The 16,228-nt window shown below is 55.4% G+C and overlaps 1 protein-coding gene across 1 annotated transcript; it reads right to left on the bottom strand.

The window, feature by feature from the left end:
- Positions 1-1,346: 1,346 nt before the first annotated feature.
- Positions 1,347-7,217, bottom strand: GDF7 (growth differentiation factor 7). Its single transcript, XM_066995005.1, has 2 exons — positions 6,780-7,217; positions 1,347-4,302 (listed from the first exon to the last, which is right to left on the bottom strand). Exons 1-2 carry the CDS (start codon positions 7,126-7,128, stop codon positions 3,377-3,379), a joined length of 1,275 nt encoding a protein of 424 aa, XP_066851106.1. The 5' UTR covers positions 7,129-7,217; the 3' UTR covers positions 1,347-3,376.
- Between the last annotated feature and the right edge of the window lie 9,011 nt (positions 7,218-16,228).

Below are 16,228 nucleotides of genomic sequence, written 5' to 3'. Positions count from 1 at the left end.
GCTTCCCCCTCCATGGCATAAACCAGGCTCCTCTCCAGTACAGCCAATTCAGGAGGACTGCTCTGATACCAGTACCAGCAGAAGGGAAAGCAGGACCTACATGTGTCCTGAGGTGCAAGGCTGTAAAATATCCTTCAAGATGTAGGGTGGGGTCCTTGGTTAGCGTTTTCTACCAGCAAGAGTTCCAAATTTTGGTTGTTTTTTTTTTTGTTTGTTTGTTTGTTTTAAAGGTCCAGGACACTTGCTGATACAGCATAACTGACTTTCAGAGAGAGCTTTGCATTTCCACGTACACAGCAATGCACTGCGTTATGAATAAAGAGCCTTAAAAGAGTAAGGGCAGATGGTTTTGGCATGGAAGACATAAACCAACTTATAACAAAACTCAGCGTGTTAGATGCACCAGCTGGTACAACACCTCACTCTTACCAGAGATCAGTTTGAAGACAGGAGGGGCAGAAAAACTCTCCCCCACGTGCCTGCGGTTACGTGGGAGCCAGCAAGGTGACCACCACTGAAAAAACACTTCAAGGTTTGTGGGATAGGGGCCTAAAACTGCCAACGGGAGAAGTGGCTGCTTGCTTTGCAAAGGGAGTGTGACCAATAAATCACCGCAGACCTTCCCAGCTTTCCCCAGCAGCGAGAGCTGTGCAGTCAAGATGTGAGTTAAAATCCAGATGGTGCAAATGCACACAGAACTGGCTGGCACTCAGGTTTGAGCAGAAGGCAGGCTTGGGGTCTGCTCTTTACGTAAAGTGGTACATTGCCAGTCTTTTCCTCATGGGTACGCCAAGCATCAGCAAACAGCCAAGGAGGGCATGGTTGCTCCATCTGCCATTGCTGACCAGAAGCACGGCTGCTGGCATCGATGCAGCAATGCCAGGGCAAAGCTACGAACATCCATTGCTGTGCCAGAGGATATTCATCTCCCTTCTACATCTGGTTTGAAGCAGGATGCAAAAAGTGTGGGGGTGTTATTTTAAGAGAATTAAAAAGCAATTACTCATTTTTAAAAAATGGAAAAGGAAAATGGCAAAAATCAGCATTTCCTGGGAAACCTTTTTGGGCCAGAAGTCACCGTGGGCACTCAGGCAGTTAAACTGGGCACAAAAGATCTAGCTTCTGCCTGTCCCTGCTTTGGGACCCCACCAGGCTTAAGCACAGGCTCTGGTTTTATAGACCTCAACGAGCCTAAGGCAAGGCACATGCACCAGGCTTGGTCTGACCATGCACACTTCCCCAAATCCCAGCTCAGTGCTTTCAAATCGTTTTTGGGTCACTCTGCAACTTTCCCTGCTCCTAAGCCATCACCACCCCATGCAAGTGGTGGAGCCCACTGAACACACACTGTTCTTTACAAATGCCTGATATTTCTAGCTTCACTGTAATTATAGCCTGCAGTTAAAATTGGTGCTGGAGGTCAGACAAATCCTCCAGCAGAATATATTCTGCATGGAATTGGTTGTTGTCTTTTTTTTTTTTTTCCTGGAAAGGTTGTATAAATACTGCAGATTGGGAACCTATAATTCTCCATTCAAATCACCCCGAGCCTACTGAATTCACCTTTGTCCACGCTCAGCCTCTCGTCTCCTATTTATAATGCTTACATGTGCTCGAAAATCAGCTCAGGCAGGAGGCGACTGATCAGAAATGCAATTTTACTGGATGGTTTCGATGACTTTCCCCCTTGAGAGTAAGCCCCCAGCAGGACCTAGCCTTACCTATCCCAATGTAGAGATCTTCACCAAAAAACAACGTGCCCGATTTAGAGAGAGGTGATTGATTCCTGCATGGGTGAAACCACAGACAGCATCGTCGCCAGCACTCTGCACTCTCCCCAGAAACTCCCTCTTCTCATTTATTTCAGTGATGCAGGCTGTGAACCTTCAGCAAACGAGCCACAACTTCTCTCCCAAGGGTGCTGATGTGCCCTCGGACACAGCTCCCTGTCCCGCAGGCAGGGGGCTGAGGCTCACAGCAGCCACCAGCCCGCAGGGCTGCCAGGAGCTGTGTGTATATATGTGCATATATGTGTATACGTATATATAGCTTGCCTGGTTTTGAACTGCCCAAAAACCTCCACCGCAAATATTTGGAGGAAAGGGGAGGGAGTAAAAGAAAGAAAAACATGAAAAATTAAAAAAAAAAAAAAAGAAGTTTCAGCAGTGAGAAAACCATCAGGGATTGAAAAACGTGGTATGGGGAAGCTCGGTGACTCTGTGCACACCGTGGTGCCAGCCTCCTCCTGCTGTGATTTCTGCTGGCACTAACGCTGAGCCCGGCGTGAGACCTGCCAGCCCTCCCCGGCCCCTCCTCACCACGCGGGGTGACCACAGTGGGAAAAAACAAAACAGAAACACCAGCAGCAAGAAAAGCTGCTGGCACGGCCATGCTCCTTGAGATGCCCCTGAGATGGAGGATGAGGAGCTCGACAGGAAAAAAAAGAAAAAAAAAAAATTCAGCGGGGATTTTTCTCCCCCAAGGCAAACTCCTGTAGCCAGTGAGCACCGATATTTATAAGGCCAGAGCTTGACCACCAGCAAAAAAACAAATTATCCATCCAAAGCAAAACCTGTACAAACCCATCCCTGACCTATGACAATGTAGCCACGAGGCCGAAGCTCGGTACCAAAAGCCACCAAGGCAGAGCAGAGCCCTCACGGCTTCCCACAGCTCCTTGCCGATGCCAGGTTCTCTGGTTTGAAGGCATGATTTATGCTCAGCTCCAGAGTTCCTGAAATGCTGCAGTCCCCTTAGCACAGCCCAGAGCACCCTGCTCTACCCAGCTCAGCTGTTTGCGAGTTAAAAGTCTCTTTTTTGGTGGATCCGGGCTCCCTCAGGGGACGGGGGAGAGGCAGGGAGGGATGGAGCTCGCTGTAAAACTGGTGCCAGAGGAAGGTGGGGTGGAGCCTGGCCTTTTTATAGCCAGATTATTTGGAAAAATAAGAACCCAAGCTAAATGGCTCTTCCCTGGGGAACCTGGGGCTTTGCTTCTCCCCAGATACACCGAAGATGTGTCCTTTTACACTCCGAAAAGAGAGCTCCCACCGCCCCTGCACCCCGCTGCCACGGCCGGAGGGCGATGCTGATCGACGCTCCGTCCCTCCCACCTTCCTCCGCCGAGGCAATTTGGCAGAAAACCCCAAAACTTTGAGAAAGAAGCTGTCTGCGGGGTGGGTCTCCCCATCCCTCCCAGGCTCACGGCCAGGGCAGCCCCGGGAGGGCAGGGGGCTCTTAGCTTGTCTTTTGGGAAGGCACACACCAGGATGCATATGTATATATATATATATATATTTTATATATATATATATTTCTATTTATATATATAAAATGGGGCTGCCAGGCGGGGCAGGGAGGGAGAGAGCTGCAGAAATTGCTACCTGCAGCCGCACGTCTCCACGACCATGTCCTCGTACTGCTTGTAAACCACGTTGTTCCCGGAGTCTATGTAGAGGATGCTGATGGGGCTGAGCTTGGAGGGCACGCAGCAGCTCGGGGGGGTGGACTCCGGGTCCATGGAGTTCATCAGGGTCTGGATGATGGCGTGGTTGGTGGGCTCCAGGTGGGAGCGCAGGGGGAAGTCGCACACCCCCTCGCAGTGATACGCCTCGTAATCCAGGGGGGCGATGATCCAGTCGTCCCAGCCCAGCTCCTTGAAGTTCACGTGCAGGGGCTTCCTGCTGCAGCGGGTCTTGGCCTTCTTCCCGTGGCCTCTGCCCCCGGCGCGGCCGGCGACGGCGGCGGTCCTCCTCTTCCTCCGCTTGGGGTACGCCTCCCGGCCGGGATCGGGGGGCTCCAGGAACGGGGGGCTGCCCAGAGCCTTGATCTTATCCCGGATCTCCTTGAAGAGGTTCTCCTTCCTCTGGGTGCGGGAGAAGGCCACGAGCAGGGCTCGCTCGTGGGGCTGCGGCCGGGGCTTGCTGAAGCCCAGCTGCCGGGGGGGCAGGAGCCGCCCCGACTGATCCGACACGATCCTCAGCAGGAAGCACAGCAGCTTGCCCGACGGAGACCTCTCCCTGCGGCCCCGCAGCGCTTCCCAGACGTCGAACACCTCCCACCTGGAGGAGCCCGCGTCCAAAACGTCTGCAGCCCTGGAGTCCAGCAGCCGGGGCTCCTCGCCGTCGCGGCTGGGGCAGGTGGAGAGGAGGAGGTGGTGGAAGGTGCCTTCGGGGGACAGGGCCAAGCTGCGGTTTTCGGGGAGGGCGCGCAGGACCCGCAGCTCCGCGCCCGTCACCTCCTCTGCCTCGGGCAGGCTGGAGATGTCGAAGAGGTACCGCTGCTCGGGGGTGGACAGGGAGGCATCTGGAAGAGATAAAAACACACAAACCGAAAAAAAAAAAAAAAAGAAAAAGAATATAAAAACCCAGCCAGCTGAAGCCAAGCTCTTGCTGCAGAGGCGCGAGGAGCGAACGGGGGAGAAGGCACGCTGAGCATCCCAGCGGGGAGGGACGCGGCAGTGTGTCCCAGCAGGGTCATCCTGCCTGGAGGTGGTGGGAACAAAACGGGGAGGAGAAGGCGGGGAGGGAGGGAGGGAAGGAGGGACGGAGGGAGGAATGGAAGCGGCTCCCGGTGTCCCGAGGTGTCCTCTGCCTCCTCCTGAGCGTTTCAGTGCCCCCAGCTGCGGGGCACATTGCCGCCCCGCACCCGTTTTGGCACGGGAAGCCCCCTCCGGCACCGCGCGGCGCAGTCCCCAGTGCGCAGGCTGTCACCGGGTGCTCCTGCCCTTTGTCCCCCCCGCCTCCAGCCCTCGGCCATGCCAAGGAAAATGCTGCAAAAAAATCTCCTTTTCCCTCGCAGGCAGGGTGCGCCCGTCGGGGATGCTGCTTCGGGGTGTCTGGCACAGGAGCTGAAAGTGAGCCCAGCCTGCTTTTGTCACTATTTTTGGTGGATCCAAAGCCCGAACATAGACTCGTGCAGTTTCTGGTACTGATTAAATACACTAGATGTGAATTAAAAAAAAAAAATACAAGAAGAAGCGGTGGCAGAGGGGAAGATGAATGAGTTCTGGGAGGCTTGGTGTTTTGTTTTCCCCTCTCTAACCCGACCAGGGCGTGCAGCAAACGCCGCTGCCGAGCCCCAGCCCCGCGGTTACCCCAACCTGTGCCTGCAGAGCCCGATGCCCCCGCGCCACAGCCCGCACCGTGCTCCTCGTGGGAAAGACTTTTCTCCCCGTCATTTATATTATGATTATTTTCTTTTAAAGCAGCTCTAAAACTCCTGCGAGGCCAGATAAGGAGATCCCTTTCAAGAGTGCATCTGGTTTCGTTTTGCGCTGCAGCTCGCGGGGCACTGCCCTCCCTCCCGCCGGAGCATCTTCCCCCGGACCCCGCTCGGTCCCCGGCCGCTCCCAGCACCAGCCCCCTGCCCACACCGCCAGCAGGATGCGGCCCCGCAGCGGGCAGGGGGCTGGGGGGGCTCCGCACCCCAGCGGCACCCACCGGATTGGGGGGGGGGGGGGGGGCTGCTTTTCCCTTTGGCTTTTCATCGTATTTCGATCGGGGGGCTCTGATTTAATGTTTTTTTGTTTTTTTTTTTTTTTTCCCATGAAAACTTTGTCGGGAGGATGCGATGGGTACACGGGCATATATAAAAATACATCGTTAAGCGCGCCTGTGCGTCTGTTCGATGCTTAGCGTTAGATCTGGGGGTGTGAAGGGGGGGGGAAAAAGGGGGAGAAGGGGAAAGGGACCTCGAGGCAGAGCCCCCCGAGCAGCCGCACTCCGTCCCCGTCCCGGCCCCAAAATCTCCGCACCCCGCACCGCAGCCCCAGCGGTATCCCCGGCGCTACCCTCGCTGCCTGAGCATCCGTACCCGCCCCGGGCCGGTCCCCGCTCTCCCCCAGCCCCAACCCCGTCCACGACCCCGTTCGCCACCCCCTGCATCCCCCCCCCACCCTCCCCCCCCGGCCTTTTTCGGAGCCCGATCCCCGCGCACGGCCCCGTTCCCTATGAACACACCGCGGAAGGGGCGTCCCGCACCGCGCACAGCCCCGTACCCGAAACGGGGGACCCCGCTCCCAAAAGATCTCCATCCCACCGCGGAGACCCCGTCCCACTCCCCAGAGAGCCTCACCCCGCTGCGGAGACCCCATCCCGGTCCCCGACGAGCCCTATCCCATTGCGCAGCTCCCATCCCGCTCCCCAAGGAGCCTCATCCTACCGCACAGACCCCATCCCACTCCCCAGGGAGCCTCATCCCATTGCGCAGACCCCATCCCACTCCCCAAGGATCACCATTCAGCTGCGGAGACCCCATCCCGGTCCCCAAGGAGCCTCATCCCACTGCGCAGCCCCCACTCCGGTCCCCAACGAGCTTCATCCCTTTGCGCAGCCCCCAGCCCGGTCCCCAACGAGCTCTGTCCCACTGCGGAGATCCCATCCCGGTCCCAACCGAGCCCTGTCCCATGGCGCAGCCCCCATCCCGGTCCCAACCGAGCCCTGTCCCATTGCGCAGCCCCCACCCCGGTCCCAACCGAGCCCTGTCCCACTGCGGAGATCCCATCCCGGTCCCAACCGAGCCCTGTCCCATTGCGCAGCCCCCATCCCGGTCCCAACCGAGCCCTATCCCATTGCGCAGCCCCCACCCCGGTCCCCAACGAGACCCACCCCGGTCCCCAACGACCCCCATCCCATTGCGCAGCCCCCACCCCGCTCCCCATCCCCCGGCACAGCCCCCTTCCCCCCCCTTTCCCCCCCCTACAAACCCCATCCCGCCGCGCACCCCCCCCCCCCCCCACACACACCCCGGCCCCCCAGGGCCACCCCCTCCCGGGCTCTCACCGCTGCGCCCCCGCTCCGCGAAGCCCGTCACCGTGGCGGCGGGGCGGGCGGCACCCCGGCGGGCGGCCAGGCGCTGGTAGAGGGCCACCATGTAGTGGTGGGGCACCACGGTGCCGTTGCGCGGCGGAGGAGAGGAGGAGGAGGAGGAGGAGGAGGAGGAGGAGGAGACGGAGGAGGAGGAGGAAGAGGAGGAGGAGGAGGAGGAGGAGGAGGAAGGCGCGGCCGCCGAGGGTCGCGGGGGGGACGCCGCCGGCTGGCCGAGCACGGCGGCTGCCTCCAGCCCCCGGCGGAGGCGGCAGGCTCCGAGGAGGCAGAGGCAGATGGCGGCGGCGGCGGCGGGGAGGCGCATGGCGGCGGCCGGGGCGCTCGGCGCGGTGCTGCTGCCGCCGCCGCTCCCCGCCGCCTTTTGAGCATCGTCCTTCGCCCCGGCGCCGCCGCCGCCGCCGCCGCCGCCGCCTTCGCCGCCGCCGTCGCCGCCGCCGCCGTCGCCTCCCGCCCGCGGCGCCCCCTGCCGGCAGCGCGGCCCCGCCCGGGCGCCGCCCCCGCCCCAAATCCTCCGCCCCCCCCCCCCCGCCCCAAATCCTCCGCCCCCCCTCCCTTTCTCCCCCCCCCCCCATCCCCGTCTTTGTCCGCAGGTGAGCCTCCCCCCCCTCCCCCCCGACGTGGTTCCTAAATGGGGTAGGGGGAGTCGCTAAGTGCGCGGAGGGGTTATGGGGAGAAAGAGGGATCGGGGGGGGGGGGGGGGGGGGAAGGGGGGGGAAGCCCGATTCGGGATGGATGGGAAAATGGGGTTTGTGTGTGGTGGGGGAGACCCTAAGCGTGTTGGTGGAGGGGGTAACGGAACGGAGGTGGGACCCGCGTGATGCAGGGTGAGAGTTATTTGGGGTGGGGGCACCTTGTTGTGGGGAGGGGACACCTCCAGCACTTGCTTTGGAGGGCAGCCCTCGGTGCCAGGCTGGAGGGGACACCCATGCCTTCCCTTCCGCCATTTGGGTAGGGGCACCCCCCAACCCTAACCCCAATCCCAACCCCAATACCTACCCTAACCCCAACCCCAACCCCAACCCCAACCCCAATGCCCACCCTAACCCCAACCCCAATCCCAATTCCAATCCTAATCCCAACCCCAACCCTAACCCTAACCCTAACCCCAACCCCAACCCCAACCCCAACCCCTACCCTAAACCCAACCCCAATCCCTACCCCAACCCCAATCCCTACCCCAATCCCAACCCCAATCCCCAACCCCAGTCCCCGAGCACTTCGGGGCAGGGGTTTTCACCCCGCAGTGCTGGGGATGCAGACCCCAGCCGGGGGACCCGGACACCGGTGGCCCCGGGGACCCTCTGCCCGCCCCGGGACACCGAGCCCACAGCAAAACAAAGCCCGGCCGGGCTGCGGGCTGATGTTTTCCCTCACACGGAGGGTTTCCTTGGTAAAATTCAGATGTTTCCTTGGGTCTCGATTAAAATAACAATGTGGGGTATTTACTAGGATGTTATTTCAAGTCTCTTAAGTCCCTGGTTATGTCTGTTGCGATTTCTCCGCAAATACAAAAACAAGCGCTGTGATGATTTATTGGAAGGAATGTAGGTGTTTCGCCAAAACAAACACGGCGTTTTTCCTCTCCCCCCCCCCCACCCCCCCAAACAATCGCTTCTCACGAGCGCTGTCACTCCGGCCTCTCGCATTTCTTTCGGCTGGGGTTTTACAGGTGCTTTGGTCGCGGGATCACCAGCGGGTTTCTAATGCCAACCGGCGGGTTTGCTCCGTCCGTGCACGTAGCGGCGAGGAGCCGCCGCAGCTCCCGGGACGACGTCCCGATTTGCACGCCTCGCACACTTGCACGGTCTTTGCTCGCCGTCTGCACGCCCGACACGGCTTGCACAATGCCTGCGTGGCATTCGCATGGCTTCAGTGGTGTTTGCATGATGTTTGCGTGGCTTCCGCGCTTTACTTTTGCACGCTTTGTCCAATCTGCACAATCGTCACCACTTGCCCAGCAATTTGTGACCGCCAGGAGCCCTCACCTGGCTGGGGCAGGAGGCAGAGGAAGGGCAGGCTGAAGCCTTCACTGGCTGCTTTTCTTCTGCGTTTCACCCCTTGTTAAATCCCACCCCAAAGATGTGAAGGTGGAAAAGCCCCATCCTGTCCCACACCTCCCATCCCTAACCCTAAACCTTCCCCACCTCCACCGGTGGCCCCATACCCACGGACCATGCCCCACGTGGGGGCTCCCACTCCCTCAGTTTGTTCGGGGAAAGTGTCATGGTCAAGTGAAAGGGTCAGGGGAAGGACGGAAGGATGGGAGGGGAAGGACTGCTGAGCTTTAGAAAATACCCAGCATGTCCATCAGGGCTTCTTGCAATGAAGTCTGGAGCCTCCTGCCTGGATTCCTCTCGTCCAGACCATTTCATGGGCAATGGTGAAAGGTGCAAAAATAATGTCTGTCACTCGTGAGGAACCACCAGCTCCTCCAAATTCAAGGGGATTGGAACCATGACTGCATTTTTCCCGCCTATCATTATAAAAAAAATAAAATATCTATTGACTCAGTGGAGAGCCTGAGTTTTCTCTCTCCCCTGAGGCTTTTTCAGCCCCAGACCAGCACCTCTGTTCAGCGCCAGTCCCCCCCACGTGCTGCTGGGTTCCCACCTCCAGATCCCATCCGAAGGCACGAACACAGGCACACAGACACCCACACAGCCCCAGGTGACACACACGTGGGCACGCAGAGCCCAAGGAGCAAATCCTGCCCTGCTGTGCATCCCCCAGCCCTTCCATTCCACCACCCAACATCTACGGAGGTGCATGAGCATTGATCTTCCCATCTGTTCTCCATCACAGCTTCTTCTAAACCCTTTTGGGCATGAATTTGCACCAGCCCAGCTGCAGGATGTCCCCGAAGTGCCCCGGTCCCACACAGTGCAGCCCCAGCTCCTGCCCCAGCCCTTCCCCGCTCCCCCCTCTCTCTGCCGCGCACAATTTCACGCTGGCAAAGGGCCACCTTCTACCAGCCCCCTTCCAAAACCAAATTAGCACGCTGCTGCAGCAGCAGAAATTGGAGAGGAAAGGCCGGAGTTTTATTTTACAACTCAATTAGCAAGTTTATGCAGAAAAAACACCCGTATAACCACGGGAGATTCGACGTCCGCTTGACTCCACCGGCAGAGACCCGCTCCTCCCGAGGGCGCCCCCATTGCTGCAGGCACAGCGACGTTCCCCGGCCCACGGTGGCCCTCTACCAAGGTGGTGAGGCTGGCTCCAGCCCTGCTTCCTTGCTCCACCCCTTCTTTACTCGTACAAATCCCCAGGTAACTCCAGCACGGACTGAAAAACACAGCCCTGAGATGTCCCACTGCACTATTCGTAACATTAAATGAACCAGAACCTAAGGTAAAGATAAGGGGCTGCATTTTCCTCGCCTGTATCCCCAAGAACCTGTCCCTAATAACACAAAGCCAAGGTTTGTGTGCCAGGGAGAGGTCCTACATCATACCACGGTCTCTCCCTTCCTTCCCCAGACAGCGGTTGGGTTTTTTGGAAGGAAGGGGTGCTCCTGCTAGACCCTATCCATCCCTCCTGGTGGTCAGGGGGCCTTTGCATGTGAAGCAGATCCCCAGTTTGCTTCTATGCCGCAGGGCTGAGTCCTGGCTGGGGTGGACTCTCCTGCCACAGCTGCACCCCCTGTTTGGGACTGGCACTGGCACAGGGGGGGCTACCCTGCAGGTGCTCCTCACCAGAGGGAAGAGGGAGATACTTGGTCGAACCAGGAGGGCAAACACCCCACCAGCCGTGGAAAGTGAATTCTCAGAGGAGGAGACGGAGGCACAAAAGACATCCTCGAAGAGTAACCATGAACCTGGTGGCACAGCCACAGAGCAACGTGTCACCTTTCCTGTCATTGGCACGGTTTGATAGAACAAAAATAACCTGCAGTGACAAAATTCCTCCGCGCCTCACAGCCGGAGGTGTTTGTGGCCGTTTCCACCAGCCAAGCCCAGTGGGGCTCCACCAAATTTTCAAGTCTTGAGCAAGTTTCCAGCAGTCACAGTACTGACGCTTGTGGGTATTTGGAAGAATATGTTTTCATGTAGCGACCGTGCAAGAAACCTCTTGTGGTTTCACTTAAGAAATGTCTTATAATGAGAGGGCTGCAAGTGCCGGCAGGGCCAGCTCAGCAGGTAACCAAGAGTCAGCATCATTTGCTTTCCAAACCTCCTAGCAAGTCTTTTCAAAACTTACGGAAACCGAAGCCAAGCTGATTTATTTATTTATTTATTTTCTGATTGTCTGCACAGTGATAGGCAGGGAAGATAAGGCAAATCAAGGTAAGAAGTCAATGCGTGTAACATCAGGATTCCAAACCCCGTAGGGCTGCTTTCCCTCAGGCCCGAGACCTCACATCACTGCGATCTCGATGTGTGAAGCCATGCTTGTCTCGCAGCACTTTCTACTTGCATGCTGTGCTGTAGGTAAGGGACAGGAGACGTGGAAACGCCATGCTGAGAGCTCAGCCCTCCTGGAAAAAAAAAAACAAAAAAAACAAAAAAAAAAACCTCTCCTTGGATTAGGCTTTTCATTCCCCTTGGGGAAACCTGTCGTGTTCATCAGCTGGCCAGCAGGGTCTGGCATAAGCCACTTGAAGACAGCAAGCCAAAATGCAGTGGAGAGCCCGGTCAACTTTTTAAAAGCCCATTTGTTTTTGAAGAGCGCCGAGCCAGCAGGTCGCTTGCCAGTGCCCCAGACCGCAGCTGCTGGGCCATGGGTACAGAGGTAGCCCAGGCTGGCACGTGGCTCGGACTCATCTTTCTTCATCTGGGCTTTTTTCTCGGTCTGATTATTCACCTTCCTCCCACTTATAGCTGCTGGCGGGAGAGCAAGCCCTCCAGACATGGCTCCTACAGCGTTAACGGAGGAGCCCAGCCGAGGGAGCTGCCACAGAGGTTTTGCTCTTCTCGCACAGAGCCACCTCCGCTGCCTCCCCATCCCTACCTGCCCCGTGTGAGGTGCCACCAGGAGAAATGCTCTCCTGCAGCTAGAGGGTACCGGCTGGTCCCAAAGGGGAGGCCAGTCTGGAACAGGGCTTTCCTGTGGGCACCGAGGGAGCCTAAGGAAGCACCGTACACAGCCCTCCACCACCATCTCCCCAGCTCCAGCAGGCTTTGTCCGTGCCGCAGCCCTGTCTGCCAGACCCAAGCCCTTTGCTCTCTCAGCCACTGCAGGCTCAGACCACTGCCCCCAGCTCTAACCCCCCAGGGAGAGGAGCTCCCCGCTGTGGCCAGACACACCACCCCCGCTCCTCTCCTTTCTTCCTCCTCACCAGAGCTGTGTGTCCTTGCCCGGTGGCCTGTGCTGTGTCCCACACCACGCAGGTTTGGCTGGGGCGCTGCTTAGGAGAGATGCCCCTCCCCTGAAAGACCCCACAGAGCAAACGGAGGAGCTCAGGAGGCTCCTTTTTACCACCACACCAACTCCGGGGCCTCTCGAGCAGAGCAGAGGAGGAGAACCCCTCCCAGAGGACCATCCCCACGCAGCCCACGGAGCTGGGGCTTGCTGCGGGGGGACCGGAGCAGGGGGAAAGCTGCGGGCTGGCAGCGAGGGACATCTCCCGGGGCAGGAGCACCACCTCCCGGCCAAGGGATTTATAGCAGCGAGCCGTGGTGGAGCCCAGACGTGCCCAGGTGATAGAATCGGAGAATCCTTAAGGTTGGAAGAGACATCCAAGATCATCTGGTCCAGCCATCCCCCTACCACCAATGTCACTGTCGGTTGCAGGATCAGCATCTTTACCTCTGCATTGTCCCATCTCTGTCTCAAAAAGCCCCCAAGTTAATAAATACATAATAATATTATACACACGTAATATAAATATGTAATATATACATAATAAATACATAACAATATAATATATATTATATATACAAGGTTATAATATATATATGTATTTGAAATCACAGCAAAGGGACCTTTACACAGCCTTACTATACAAGCTTCACACAACTTTACCGTAAACAAGCTTCTCATCCATGTATCTTTGCCCAGTACAGGTATTAAGAAGAGGTAGGTGCAATGTACTAAATCCCACAGCCCCTGCCCGTTTTGTGCTCCCACTGAAGCTGAAGGCTCCTGGGCAGGCACAGCCTGTGCAAAACCACACCGGCCCGTTGCAGGGTGGGATGCCAAATCCTATTAGAGGGTGGGATGCCCGTTACAGGGTGGGATCCTATTAGCAAAGACCTCTCTCTGCTAACGCGGTACGATGGCACATGGTCCTGGCTGCATACCTACAGCTCCTTGCAGAGCCTACAAGCTGGCGTGGGCTGTGCTGACTTTAGTGTATAGGTAACATACATTTCTGCCTTATTTATTTGATGCAGGCAACACGCTCAGTTTGCCTTGCCATCCCGCCTGCTCCTACCTACCAACACTCACGTGCAGGCCCAGGCACCTGACGCCATCTCGGATGCTTACTCGTGAGACTCCCTGGGTGCTGGCAGATCTGCAGCTGCTCTCAGGAAAGAGTTGGTCTGCCCTACATCTTCCGCCTTCTCTGCCAGCACCATGTGGATGTCTCAGGTGCCTTGCAGCCTGCAGAACAACCCCAGGTGCCTATTTAAGCACCTGAACAAAACATGTTCCCATATGATATGATCATCAGAATTTAGCAGAAAAAATACACGTGATGCATCTTCCTGGTATAGAAGAAATCCTTCAAGACCACATCACTGCTTGTGGGTCATGTCAGTAGTGTACTGGGAGTTCTGGCTATTTCCGTCATTTACGCATTGGTCCCACCAGGTCAGTAAATCAAAATATGCCATTCTGTGCTCCTCGCTCTGTGTCCACAATGAAAGAGCAGCTGGAAATGATTTGATGTGGTTGCATGAAATGAAATGAAATAATTGTCTGGCAGGCAGCTACTGGTTTGCTAACAAGTGCTTTGCTCCTGGAACAAGGAGGTGTTAAATTCTGCCCATATCCTTCCTGCAGCACCTCACCCTGCAGTGTGGATTAAGTCTGGGCTGGCTGTTTTAATACGAACCAAAGACACAAAGAGACTTAAGGTCTTCCTGGGCCTTGCTGATTTAGTGATTTGGAAACTGCAAGTGAATCCAGCTCTGAATCTTCTCAAGTCTTTACTCTGTACAGTGAGGGCTGTACAGTATGTGTAGGACAGGCTGTAAATGTACAGACTGTTAAGTCTTCCCGTGAGTTCTCCAGGTGGACACAATTGTGGAAGCAGAACTAGCCGCTTCGGCTACATCTATACAAGCAAATTAAACGTTTGTACGACCAGTCTTTGGCACCAAGGTCAATTGCTGTGGACCAGCCCACGTCCATATGACTAAACTCTCCCAGCCTCCAAGTCTGATGACCACACACAAGCTGTTGGGTGGGAATAGGCCCTGGCCTGTGTTAACGACTGAATTGCCCCAGGAACTGCTCAGCAGAGTCCTAGGTTGAAAATGTGCCAGGGATCCTTTTACCAATGTCATAGTGCTGACAGCAGTGTCAGTCCTTGCTCCCTGGCATTGTCGGATTTACTTGTGCAAATGATGCCCTGGAGATGCCGGAGGCCAAAGCAGGGTAGCTGATGAGCTTCTGTGTTGGAAATCCAGCTCTTTCCAGTGCAAACTCTTGCCTTCATTCTTTTAAAACTTTATTCCAGCGAGGCTGGATTGAGCCTTGCATATCTGATAACCAGTGCTTTCTTTTGAAGATAGCAAGGTCCAGACCTTCGGTATTTGGTGGGAAGCTGAGAAGTTAGCTGGGAGGGCAACAAAGAGCACTCCCCTACAGATGGATATAATAAGCCACCTCTGGCCAGGACCATGGGACAACAACATTCACTCCCATTTTAGCTTCTCCATCTCTCTGGTAATGGGTCTTGGCCTGCTGCTGCAGGCAGCTTGGGTGAAAGATTAAGGAAAAACTATAGGTTAATTTTCAGCTTTGCACTGTTCCTGATGTTCCTGAAGGAGTCTGGGGAAGGAACAGCACCTTCCATGATCACTTGACCATGACTCCTGCATCTCCCTTTCAACTCTCCAGATCAACACCGCCCAGACCAATTCACCTGAGTGTGTAATGCTTTGGTAGCATTCACCATCCTGGTTTTGTAGTTGTGTCTTTGAACACCTAGGTGCCTGCTTTCAGCAGAGGCTCGAGTCCTGTGACAAGGGATTAGATACATATGGCTGTAGGACCAGCTAGAATAACATGGTCTCTCAAGGAAACTTCACTTCCATTCTTCTCAGTTTGACTGTTTCTCTCACCAGGTGGTGGTTGCTTCTCCTTGCATTATGGGCAGCTGAAAACTTAGCTCAAAAGAAAAATGTCAGAAGTGTATGCTGCGCCATAGTAGCACAAATGGTTACATACGTCTCTAGAGTCGTATTTTCCCCTATCTTTCTGAAGGACCATCATCTATTTCTATAAAATCTCCAACACCCATATTGTATTATTTTAGTAGTTGCAGTTTTGAAGGAGTGGGTTAAGGAAGCAGGTAGGGTGGATTCATTTCAATTGCAGATCTACAACATAAGTGTGAGATTTGCTAGACACTCATCAACTGTATTGCTCTCTTAGCCACAGAGACTGTACTGACTTGATTTTCAATTACTGTGATAGATACATATATATTTAATGAGGGCACCATGAGGTGCCATCATTTAATGAGGGCTCATGAGGACCCTACTTTTAAGGTCATGAATTTCTAACTTTTTGGCCTCATTCAATTGCCTACACATACACTGTAAATTGAGATGTACATCATCCGCATGCCCTCTATAGCCACTGGATAAAAATAGGCACTTTTAGGGCACAAATCATCACATCTTGAGGTGAGCACCTGAAGCAGGTCACAGTTCTTCCAGAAATCTGTTCCCAGAAACACCCTTATCTCCATCAACTACAAAGCAAGTCTACGAGATCAGCACAGAGGAAGAGGCTGGTAGGTTGCACTGGTTGCACTATGAGACAGAGACATCTCCTTGAACTGTTGGGTGATTCCATCCTGGCTTGCTGCCACCAGAAATGGTTGGTCACTGTAATTTCTCCTAGCATCTGCCAAATTAATTATCTTGAATTAAAACAAGAGCGGCAGAACTAATGTAACTCAGTTTATAAACAATGTGTATTTTGCTTCCTTTATACTTCCTCCATATCGGAGGAACACAAAAAGCAACTGACCTACTGATGAGCCAAACCTGACGATTTTCTTCAGAGTTTATGCTTCAGTCTTTCCCTTGATAGGGCGCAAATGCCAACCTTTCACCCAGCCACCAAAGTTTTACAATAGTTGGAGGAGGTAAAAGCTGTCCAGCCATCTCTTCTACAGGTACATGAGTGATAAAAAGAAGAGTAGGGGAACTGTGGGCCCTCTCCAGAAGGAAATGGGAGACCTGGTCACCTGAAATATGGAGAAGGCTGATGTACTCAATGAC

The sequence above is a fragment of the Anser cygnoides genome, chromosome 3, assembly GCF_040182565.1.
Source record: "Anser cygnoides isolate HZ-2024a breed goose chromosome 3, Taihu_goose_T2T_genome, whole genome shotgun sequence".
NCBI classification, from domain to species: Eukaryota; Metazoa; Chordata; class Aves; order Anseriformes; family Anatidae; genus Anser; species Anser cygnoides.
This window is presented reverse-complemented; position numbering and strand designations above follow the sequence as displayed.